This window comes from Motacilla alba, chromosome 21 (genome assembly GCF_015832195.1).
Source record: "Motacilla alba alba isolate MOTALB_02 chromosome 21, Motacilla_alba_V1.0_pri, whole genome shotgun sequence".
Lineage (NCBI taxonomy): Eukaryota > Metazoa > Chordata > Aves > Passeriformes > Motacillidae > Motacilla > Motacilla alba.
In genome coordinates, this window is record NC_052036.1 from 5,056,126 (window position 1) to 5,067,783 (window position 11,658).

At 45.1% G+C, this 11,658-nt stretch overlaps 1 protein-coding gene across 1 annotated transcript; it reads right to left on the bottom strand.

Annotated features, from left to right (window-relative positions):
• Positions 1–214: 214 nt before the first annotated feature.
• On the bottom strand, positions 215–11,616 carry MFN2 (mitofusin 2). The gene is made up of 19 exons (XM_038159724.1): positions 11,511–11,616; positions 10,517–10,671; positions 9,838–10,016; positions 9,055–9,190; positions 8,543–8,705; positions 7,910–8,034; positions 7,498–7,606; positions 7,302–7,409; positions 6,790–6,943; positions 6,483–6,550; positions 6,215–6,336; positions 5,758–5,884; positions 5,486–5,590; positions 4,980–5,082; positions 4,130–4,350; positions 3,842–3,991; positions 3,392–3,588; positions 2,898–3,032; positions 215–2,233 (listed from the first exon to the last, which is right to left on the bottom strand). Exons 3-19 carry the CDS (start codon positions 10,010–10,012, stop codon positions 2,164–2,166), a joined length of 2,268 nt encoding a protein of 755 aa, XP_038015652.1. The 5' UTR covers positions 10,013–10,016; positions 10,517–10,671; positions 11,511–11,616; the 3' UTR covers positions 215–2,163.
• Positions 11,617–11,658: the final 42 nt, after the last annotated feature.

Here is an 11,658-nt window from a genome sequence, read left to right on the forward strand (position 1 = left end):
CGTCCTCATGTATTAGGGACATGCTTAGCATTTTAACTCAACAGAACAGAGCTTATTACAGCTGTGTATGTGACAGCTTGAGAGACTGAAGATTCACATTTATTCAACCAAGACCTGCAGCAGAGTCAGACTAGATGATTCCACTTACTCCACTGTACTTCACCCCAAGCTCAGAGTACCCACTTCCAAAAGCAAGGACTCGAATTTCTTTCTTGCTCGTTCTCAGATTTGATCAAATCTATATTCCCATCCTGGTAGATGCCTGAGGAACCCAGTCAAGGTCAAAAAACCTGATAGAAACAGCTTTTCAGTTTGAGTTGGAGTCAAAGCTTTCTACTGGAAGGGAAAGGTTTGTTTCCTTTCTGCATTCTAGGGATGTCTCACTGCCAGCTCCTACACAATCAAGATACCTCAAGTCTTTCTGCAAATCTCAGAACAGCCTTACCTAAGAAGCACTTACTGACATTTCACTATTTTTACTGCCTCAAGTATAGGCTGCTTCTTTCTGGAAGTTCCATGATATGAAAAACATGGGACTTATCACAGGCACATATACTCACACCTGAGCATGAATGAGAAATCCTAAAGCCATTTTCAAGGGAAAAGTCTCTTTGTCAATATGAAAAACACCCCACTGCTCAGTGGTTCTGAATTCAGCTGGGACCTGCTCAAAGACAGCCCATATTCTATGTGTGTGATGCTGAAGAGATATAGGTTGTCACTAACCTCAGAACTACAGGATCTGATTCTGGATTCCTCAGATATTTTGTAGGCAATGGAAAGATTATAACCAACACATGGCAAAATACTGACCCACAAGGAGGAAAAGAAGCTTTGAAAGAGGAACTTAATCCTACTCAAGCTCCTAAAATCAGCCAGAATTTCTTCTCTGCCAATTCCAACTGGAAGAGACTCAAGTCCTTACAATTCCCAAATATTATATTCCAAATCCATCAGAACAAAACTCAACAAATAATTTCATGTATTTGCAAATAAAGAATGTATTTAAAAAACTATGTTGCTTTAAGCCATTCTTGCCCTGGCATGAACTGCAAGAGCCACAACTCCTGCCACGCCAGAAGAGCTGTACTGGCCAGCATGTTCTGATACTTTTAACAGAAGAGAAACAACAAATCCTATTGCTGCCCAGACTGTACATGCTGTGGGAACTCTCCATAAAGCAACATCTCTTACAGCGTGTAATCCACATGCTGTTCTTGTGGCCAGCTAGTGGTAATGGAATTCCACAGGCCTGCTTCCAGAAAGACAGCTGTGCTTTTCCAAAAAAAACCCCACATTCATCAACTGAGCTCATAATGCAGTGCTTTACATTGTGTCAACTGGCTTCTCTTTCCTGGTTTTCTTCTTCAACAAGCTGCCAAATGATCAGCACTATCTCCTTCACAGGAACTAGGTCTGTCTTTGCAAACTATTTGTCCGTGATGGGAAACGGGCCAGACTGTGTTATTAAAGAGCTCTTAAGAGGAAGAAACTAACTCCAAATTCACTAAGCTTACCAAAGCAAAATCTTAATCCCTCTTGCCCCAGAGGAGAACTGGGTTTTGTTCACAGGTTTAAGCATCCTGAGAGCAAGAAACCTTTCTATGCAGTGGCATTGTGATTTTCTGTTATGTTCTAGAATAACGGAATGTTAACCTCAGAGACAAGCCTGTGTGGGCTATAAATGCTTTGTGAAACCACCACCATGTCTGCGTGCGTGGGATCTGTGCTCAATCAAACAGCTGCTTGTCACACATACGTCAACCTGGGGCTTGGAAATCAAAAGTTCTGTCTTTATGAAGTAAAACAAATGACTCCATAAAGATGTGTCAGAATAACTTTTAACCTGATAAACATTTACTTGATTGCTTTAAATTTGTTTAAAGCAAAATGAAGTACAGTAAAAGCCCCCCGTAAATGTAGAAAGCACACACTCCTCCTGAAGTAGCCTGGTCTCACAAGGAAAAAGAAGAGTTATTAACAGGTAGTGTTTAGAGGTGGGACACAGAACAGGGAAGCAGAATCCTACTGTTCACACAACAACTGGAAACACAGCAATATGCTCTTGCTCATTCCCTTTAAGGAATTCCATCACCCACCATGTTCTCTGCAGTAATTAGGAGAGCACTGAAGGGAAAGTGTTGTTTTTCTCTTTTTCTCACACTATCTGCTTTGCTGCAGATACTGATGTGTGAACATGTTGAGCTCGCTGTCAAGCCAACCTGCTTTGTTCCTGCAAGGACAGAAAGTTTTGTTAGGTGAATGAAACAGCTCTTCTCAAGCCAGTCAGAAAGAAGTGCAACAAAAATGAGTACACAGCAAGGCATGGAGTGCCAGAAGTTCATTTGAAAAGGCTGCTGCCATTCCTTTGCAGGTCAAGAATGCTTGCCTGCTGTCAGTCCCTTTGAGGTTTAAATAGAGATTTTGGACACACTTCACATTGGTCTTACTGTATAGGTAAGGAATGTTACAAAAAGTCTTCCCAACAGCCTCTGCAGGGTAAAGAAAGCAGCAGACTACTGGGTACGAAGGTGAAGGCAAGACTTTTTGCATAATTTTATAAGGGCCTGAAGGAGTTTGCAGGAGTGGAAGACTGTATGTTTTCATAAATGGGAAGGAACTGTAATTCCAAAAAAATAAAAAACAGGAAGAAAAAGGTGCTTTGTGAGACAGAAGCTTTAAATGACTCTCAACAGTCCATAGGAAAGTACCTAGTGAAAGGGAACATGACCCTAGTGAAAGTACCTAGTGAAAGGGAACATGACTTGGTAGGGAAAAGCGCTGACACCTGCACATCAAGTGCTATGACGCAGACAGAATGAACTCTAAGCTCAGGTCATATGAACATCCTGGGGCAATCACATGAAAAACAAATCTCACCTGAGATCAAATCTCACCTGAGCAGTTTTGCTTTGCTCTGCAGTGAATCCAAAACTTCTATTTTTTTATTCATGGCAGAAATTTCTTGCTCAAGATTCTCCCGTGTGACATCCACTTGCTGACACAAATGAGCAAACGTTCCAGCAAGCTCTCTGTGAAACAAGAAGAGTTGAGAATGTTGGAAAGTGACATCAAGCAGCACATTCAAGGAATAAATCCCTTTGATGTGTAGGGATAATGGTATCATGACTCAGACACTCATCTTTACACTTCTGCACAGGAATATGTCAGAGCATTTTGATTTGAGACATGGAAATATATTAAGACTAATGCCTAACAGCGCCCAAATACATATTCAAAATAAAAGTAATATTATTTAAAAACATGTATAATTAAATTTTTTAAAATCTGAAATTCAGCTTGAAGTTATATTTTTTTAACAAGGAATAGCACAAGAAAACCCCAAAGAAGAGAATTTCCATAAGGTGTTAGCTGAACACAGGGCACTCACTGCTGGACTTGGTGGCTGCAGTTGGAGCCCGTGTAGCTGACGATGAGCTGCAGTTTCTCCCCAGCATACTCCACAAACTGCCGCTTGAAGGCTCTCTCCTTGGCTTTGGTGGTCCAGGTGAGGCGCTCGTACACGTAGAGCAGCCCATAGAGGCCAAAAGAGAGAGCAATCAGTCTCCAACCCACAGCCTTCCAGACCTAAAGAAGCACAAGGACAAACAAATTACACCACCATCATCTCAGACTGATATGCACTCCCAACAATGGCGCACAGAGCATTGCAAAGTCAGCTCACTACACTCAAAGGGAAGATCAAAGGAGTAAACGGGCAATGGGAAATAGAAAACCTGTCTGTCATTAGCAAATATCGACAGGATTCAGCAGTGCAAGTGCTGTCTACATCAGCGCTCCAACTTAAGTTATAAAAATGCTACCCAGAATGCACACATACCACACCACCAACCACGATGATCCCCATGGAAGTTCGGGAAGTTAAAGAGGCCAGTCCAGTCACCATGGACACCATGAGCTCTTCCTGGGTCATAGAGCCCTGAGGCAAAGGAGGCAGACTGGGATTTGCTGGTGTTAAAGGGCGCTGCACCTAATTAGAAAAGCAGGGACAAAACAAAATCAAAGAAGAGAATAATAGGAGGCGAACTACTGCTCCTCCTACCAAAGCAACTTCAGCAGCCATTGAAATAATTAATATCTACCTCAGTCACTCAATGAGGTACTCTACCTGGTCATTATAGCCCATCAAGGCCCGACGACCATTCTTTGGTCCCAAAAATCTGTTCACCAGCATTGTCCATCCAAGAGAGAAATGGAATTCTATGTCCTCCTGGAAGTCGGCACAAAGCTTGTCACAGTTCAGGTCATAGCTGAGCCTGAAGCACTGCCGGGGAATTAACATGTCTATCTGGCCCCGCACAGACACGGGCAGGAGGGGTTTTAAACCATCTACACAGAGAGAAAACAAAAACATGCAAAAAACGTCTGTTGAGTTCACAAGAATTAACTGGTCCTGTATTCTATAATCAAGGTGCTTATGGTTTGTTTCATCCTCTACAGTCAGTTTTCTTAGTATGTTAAATTGCATAAGCCAAGCATGTTGCAAAGCAAGAGATAGATCATCAATTATTGTTCAATTCTTGGTTCTTCAGACCAATGCAGAAGGAAATCTTTCTGTGGACCCTCCAAAATCCTTATAGGTAGCTGGTGAAGTTTACAGATTAGCAAGACCTTGGAAAACAAAATCTGAAACCCAGTTCTTTAGGCACCATATTCAGACAGGCACCTAGTTCCAGGTAATTTGTATTTCATTAGGATTTGGTGTGAGAATCTCCCGAATTTCGCCACAGTTCCACTCTGTCATGCGCTGTGACTGTACATATTCATTAAGAAATCACTGCCTAAGTTCAGACACAGAACTAGTCCTCCACACAACAGCATTACTCATCAAGATGGGAACTACGATGGTGTCAGCTGCACATCAGCCATTGGATTAATGAGAAACCCAGATCATCTACCTAGTTATTTCCCTTGCAATCCAAGGGAAGAGAAAGGGCAGTATTGCCTGTGGAACTGACCTATCATTTCTTGCTGCACTGACTGCAGGGAAGTTGTGATAGCACTGGAGCAACGATCTGACATGTTACGGCCCAGGCCTTCCTCGATGTGTTTATGCAGCTCCTGACAAACAAAGAAAGGGTTATTAAGATTAGAATAAACATAGCTAAGATGCAGGCTGAAGGTGCTAATGCTTGCTAGTTAAAAAAGACCCTCGCAAAACAGGAGCACACAATCTGTCTGCCCAGTGTTCTAACAGTAATATCATACCGCCCCCCATTTTTTAGTGAAGAGGATGAAAAGGCAAATTAAAAAAAATCTCATGTAGACTCTTCAGCTCAGGAAAAGTTCTGTTCAATCTATATAATATGATATATAACGTGTATCAATTTATTACCGAGATGATTAAAAAACTAAAGCTCTAGCTCATATCCTAGTTGGAAGATTGAGATGTCTAACAATGAGCTGATGTAATTACTCAGAGCTAAAAAAGGTCTCTTAAATCGCTTAAGCAAACATCACTTACACTCTTGTACACTTTAAGAACTACTTGAGATGGGTGGAAGTCTGCTTGGTATTCATCTACCAACACAGAGAGCCGTCTGATTTCTTCTGCCATTGCATTTGACACCTAGAGAAAGGGCACAGGAGAGAAAACAGAGATTCTGAAAGCTTTTCTCCTCTTCCCATATGTAACTCCCACATTTTCAGTACTTCAAAGCTTTGTCAGCACTGTGCGTTTTCCCCACCACGCTGGCAGCCGTTTCAGACAAGTTTTCTGCAGACACTCCTCCTTACCTGCCTCTCTACCTCTTCAGTGATCTGTTTGATTTTCCGCTTGTAGTCTTGAGTAAGGAGCTCCAGCTGTTTGTCAATAAAACCCAGACGATCCTGACGTTCCTCTCGCATTTCCAGACAGTAAACTCTGGTGGAAAAAAAACGCTGTCCATCAAAATGCCAAATAAATGCATTTTTGATCTATAAATATATTTGAATTCCAGAAATAAATTCCAGATTTTCCCGCCCAGTAACAAAACATATCAATATCTGCAACGCACTACACAGTCATGGCACAGGACAAAAATAAGGTCCTTTTCCCAATACTTGCATGATTCACTAGAAGCAAGACCACCAATACATGTCCTTCCTGCTCTCAAACATACTGGATTCTGCTTTGCATTTCAAATACTCACGTTCCCTTACATCTCTCCCACAATACAAACTGCAGTTATGCAAGCAGCAGCACAGCTCTCACCGCTGCTCCTGGGCAGCAACGTGCACGGAGTCCATGATGAGACGCACATCTTCCGCTATCTGCTTCGCTCTCACCGTGTGCTGCTCAAATTTTGTCTTTACTGCTGACTGTGAGATGCATTCCTGTACACAAAAGGCAGCCCAAGATTAGCAGCAGGCAGAACCATACTAACTCATTCCTGTATGATCTGTTTCCAAAATGTGTCCCCACAAGTGCCAGTCTTTCAGGAGTAAAATCTAACCAAAAGGTCGGCACACATAATGCTCACCTCAAACCTCCTCTCGAAGCTTTGAAATTCAAGCATTCTTACTTGAAAGCCATCTGCCAATGCTCCACCTGAGAGAAGGAATGCACAAAACAACCACTTAAATTTTGAGAAAGCAATCAGATGTTGGACATCAAAAATGCTCTTGCTTTACACTGAACCAATGTAAAAGTGCTATGAAGTCACCCCTTCTGTTGTGATTGCCTTATTAATAATTTGGCCTACCCCAATTTTACACATTTTTTGAAACAAGATACTCTCTATTTTCATCTCTGTAAGTCACTGGAAAGTTTCTGCTAGCTTTCCTCACCTCCTTCTGGCATCCCCTGAGCCCTCTGAATCCTGGCATTCAGCACTTCTTTTGCAGACACAAAGAAAATCCGATCTCCTGCCTGGGCTCGATCCACCACGCCCAGCTCATCCACCAGGAAACTGGTGCAGCGCTCCATGTGCTGCCGGCGCACCTGAGGGGTAACACCAGACATGCAGTTAAAGCCATTATCCAGCTCCTAAAGGTCAGACCAGGCACCCAAATGCCCTCTGCTGGTCTAAGCTACCAAAAAAACATGAGAAAAAAAAATTTGTTATTTAATGGAATTTTCCAGAGGTTTTTTAAAGTGATCTAACTTCAAGGGGCCCCTGTGAGACTCTCGATTTCCTGCTCAGAAATGTCAAGGGTAACGTCCTGATCACTAGTCTGTGTTCCCTCATAAAAATCCAACCTGTAAAACCATCACACATAGCACTGATTGTATCCCCAAGGACCAGAGTCAAAACAGACTCCATAATATCCATGCAAAGAGAGGTAAACACATCACAAACCTCTTCCATGTATTCTGGTTCAGAGGCAGATGCATCCCAGCGGTTATTTAAAATAAATATATTGGGTCGAGATAGACGTTCATTCACCTTGTGAAAGAACTGCTTCTCCTAAGGAAAAGGAACAAAACCTTTTTAAATTAATATGTCAAATATGTTTAACCTTTAGCCAAATTCATTGAAGTGGACTTGCACATACAGTTTGCATCAATGTTGATTCAGAATTTGCCACCAGGACAAATACATCAGCATCAAGACAGAATTTGTCAATCCAGCTGTCCAGCTCAGTGGTTACATCAATGCCAGGGCTAGAAATAAAAAGAAATGAGCTATTACTGTGCTGTGAATACAGCAAAAACAGAATTTAATAAGTTAATAAGAGCTTCTCAGAGCATTAAATTCCCATGTCTGTGCTACACTGCCCTGAGGTGACAGAGTACAGGCTAAAAGGAAGTAATGACCAAGAAAATTGCACTGTTAATTACAGCAAGGGACCTTGGTCACTGTCATAGAACAGGGTCAATTCCCTTGAGGTTTGTTAAATATATATCTGAAAACATTTCCATAATTAGTCTGTGATAAGCAGGAAAGGAAAGAAAGCTATTTCTCACCTGTCCATCAGCACCAGGTCGTCCTTTAAGAGAGAACATTTGGAATTGGGCCACATTACACTGACTAGGCTGCCAGCATTCAGATGTTCATCCTGATGAAGGGCATGAGCCAGCTGGTTTACGGTCTACGAAAAGATGGAAATAACATTTCCTGTATGCCAAGACCCACTAACACAATTATCCTCCCTTCAGGGCTGTTCACAGACAATTTGAGATAAAGCCCAAGTTCAAATTATTTTCTCCCTGGAAGGTTTTCCACATAAAACCTTCCTGAGTGTCCTAGAAAAAAGGCAACTGCTAGTGAGAGTTTATTAGAGATTTTTCCTGTCAGGGAAGGATACTGAGGAATTACCAGGAAGTCTGTGATTCTGTCAGTTATACAAAGCTCAGAACTTCCTGAGTCACTGTTCCCTGCTGTCACTAACAAATACAACATATCATCTCTTCCATAAAACGAACAAGTCCCCATCCTGCAGCTTGCTTCATTCCTTACTTCCTACATCTAACAAAGACTCATTCTTCATCTCCACTCCTTTAATTATTAAAATCCTTAACTGTGAATTTTTTTTTCTTTCCTTTTCTGCCATTTCTGTAGAGCTCTTATCCTTAGCCTCATGCTAGAGAAAATTGTACCTTAACACTCTTCTTTTCCTCTGAACCTTCGGTCAGCAGGAAAGCCTCGTGTCCATCTGTCCCTTCCACGCGCAAGAAGCAATTAGTGGTGTGTCCAATTCCTGAAGGCAGAACTTTGTCCCACAGCATGGCATTTATCACAGTGCTCTTCCCATTGCTTGTCCTGCAGCCAGATTAAGGACAGCGTTTCAGCTTCCAAGAGCCAGGTGCGCTCATTCTGATGTTACAAAAGCAAGTTCTCTACAGCCAAGCTGTATCAGAGCCATTAACAATTTAGGCGCCAGAGGCAACCTGCAAAAAGACTTTTCTATTTCCCTATTTGAAGAGTTCTTCAAATTGAAGAATTACACGATACAATACTTGTTTCCAATTTACAAGAGCACCTGTATCAGGGACACAGACATTACAAACAAAAGCTAAAGCACTGGTGTTTATATAAATATTTTTACTGGCTACAATACTGAAAAGCTTTGCTGAATGGGGAGCATAGGCAACACAAGCACGTGACTCACCTCCCAAAAAAAGCAACTTTCATGTGTCGTCTTGCCAGCACTTCACTAATACCACTGACTTTTGACAGGTAGCCTTTGACTTCCAGAACCTGCTCTTCTGTGGTGACAGGATCAAGTTCTGCATTCTTGTGTGTTTCTAAAATCAAAACAGATCATGTCTCTGAATGCCAGAGGCCATCGGGGTCAGACCTGGGTGAAACCCCTCTCTGTGATGGTGTCAATATTTATCTGTGTCACACAGCTAAATTGACATAGCAGTGACACCCTGAAGCAACTTTACAACAGGATTTAGCAAATGGACTCTTGTGTGTATCTCATAACTGCTCATTCTTGGGACTGCCTTGAACAGAACAGCCAGCAGTGCAGAGAGGCCAGCACCCTTAGAGATAAAATCTGTCTGTGCCTTAAGCTGTTTAAGCCAATTACTGGTGAATGTTACATGTCAGTAGCAATGATGTGTTCAGGCAAGAATATTGAAAGGATTATAGGCAAAAAATACCTACTGGGGTTGTGTAATTAATTAAAAATCTCCCAAATATAAAAACCAAGCACAGCTCCCTAACTAGCTCAGTTTCTCAACATGAACCTGAACTCCACCCAGATTCAACAAAATAATTTTCGGTTTTTTCTTACAAACATGAATGCATAAACAGACAGGCATGTATAAATAAACACTGATTTAACAGCTCTGTTTAACTGATTGAGGGGGCTGGTGTGTGTTTTGGGGAAATCATGCGGAGGTAGAGCACTGTTACACACTCACAGTTCAAGAACTCAAATTACCTTCTAGGAACGAGGAGCTCTCGTTGATGTAGGCAGCCAGCTGTTCAAAGATACCATTGATTTTCTTCTTTGCAGTGACAAAATGTTTAAGTGGAGAAGCATTTACCTCAGCCATGTGTCTTTTATCCTTCTTCACTGCAACTATTGAGTTGGAACGAGTAAACAGCAGGGACATTGCGCTAGAGGGAAAATCCAGCACAGAGCAGTGTCACCAAGTGTCACCACCTATCCAGGTGCTGTAGTTACAGGACAAGGGGGAAAGGTTTTCCATGTAAAGAGGGCAGGGTTAGATGGGATATTGGGGAGAAATTCTTCCCTGTGAGGATGGTGAGGCCCTGGCAGAGGCTTCACAGAGAAGCTGTGGCTGCCCCATCCCTGGAGGTGCTCAAGGCCAGGCTGGACAGAACTTGATCCACCCTGTCTGGTAAAATGTGCCCTGCCCATAGCAGGGGGTGGAACTAGATAATCTTTATGGTCCCTTCCAACCCAAACCATTCCATAACTCTGTGATCCAAACGAGCATCTTTACAAGAACTAGACAAATATGCATTTCAAGGACTATCTTCTGTCTTTTCATAAAGAAATTGTTCCACTTTATACAACTCATGCATCAGGAAAAAAGATTCTTTCTCCCAATAAACAGGCTCGCAGTGATCACTCCTCCCCATCCTCTGCTTACTTTCAGGATGAGTTACGTTTTCACAAGTCACGCATGGCCAGCTTGAGGCCCTCTCGAAGACAAATGGCAGCAGTTTTCCCTGCCTTCTCCCTCGCCCCGGCCGCACTCGGTCCCGCAGCTCCTTCAGCGACGCCGAGTCCAGCCGGTCTCCACCCCTGTGGCAGAGTGACCGATGATGGACACAGGCTACCGAGCTCCGCCGTCAGGGGCTCTGCTCCCCCGCCAGCCCTGTGTGCCCGGAGAATGGCCCCGGCTCTGCTCCCCCGCCAGCCCGGTGTGCCCGGAGAATGGCCCCGGCTCTGCTCCCCCGCCAGCCCTGTGTGCCCGGAGAATGGCCCCGGCTCTGCTCCCCCGCCAGCCCGGTGTGCCCGGAGAATGGCCCCGGCTCTGCTCCCCCGCCATCCCGGTGTGGCTCAGGGATGCTCTGGGCTCTGCTCCCCCGCCAGCCCGGTGTGCCCGGAGAATGGCCCCGGCTCTGCTCCCCCGCTATCCCGGTGTGCCCGGAGAATGGCCCCGGCTCTGCTCCCCGCCAGCCCGGTGTGCCCGGAGAATGCCCACGGCTCTGCTCCCCCGCCATCCCGGTGTGCCCGGAGAATGCCCCCGGCTCTACTCCCCCCATCCCTGCGTGCCTCAGGGATGCTCTGGGCCTGCTCCCCCGCCATCCCGGTGTGCCTCAGGGATGTTCTGGGCCTGCTCCCCCGCCATCCCGGTGTGCCTCAGGGATGCTCTGGGCCCTGCTCCCCCACCATACCGGTGCCCGCAGAATGCCCTGGGTTGACGCTCCGGACGGACGCCGCCTCCCCTCAGCCCTTAGGGGCGGGAGAAAAGGGCGGGAAGCGCCCTCCTCGCGGCCCCTCAGGACCCTGCCCCAGCGCGTCCGACACTCACCCGTCCCTGCCCTTATCCCTGCCTCTCCGGAGGAGACCCTCGGAGAGACTGGGCCGGCCTGGAGCAGCTGCCAGGCCCCCTCGGCCCGGCCCCGCCCGTGGCTCACCTTCACCGCCGCTCCCGCACGGCCGCCATGTCACCCCGCGGCGCCGTCGCCCGGGAGGTGCGAGAGCGTGCGTCATCGCCGCGCGCCGCGCGCGGGGCACGCTGGGAGTTGTAGTTCCGGGCCTCATGGCGGGCGGCGGCCCGGGCCC

Coding starts and splice junctions, on each gene's coding strand:
- MFN2 (XM_038159724.1), bottom strand. CDS start 10,012: ATGTCCCTGCTGTTTACTCGTTCCAACTCAATAGTTGCAGTGAAGAAG. Junction 5,591..5,757: donor CTGAAGAGGTAGAGAGGCAG/GTAAGGAGGAGT, acceptor CCCTTTCTCTAG/GTGTCAAATGCAATGGCAGA. Junction 5,083..5,485: donor TTCTTAAAGTGTACAAGAGT/GTAAGTGATGTT, acceptor TTTGTTTGTCAG/GAGCTGCATAAACACATCGA.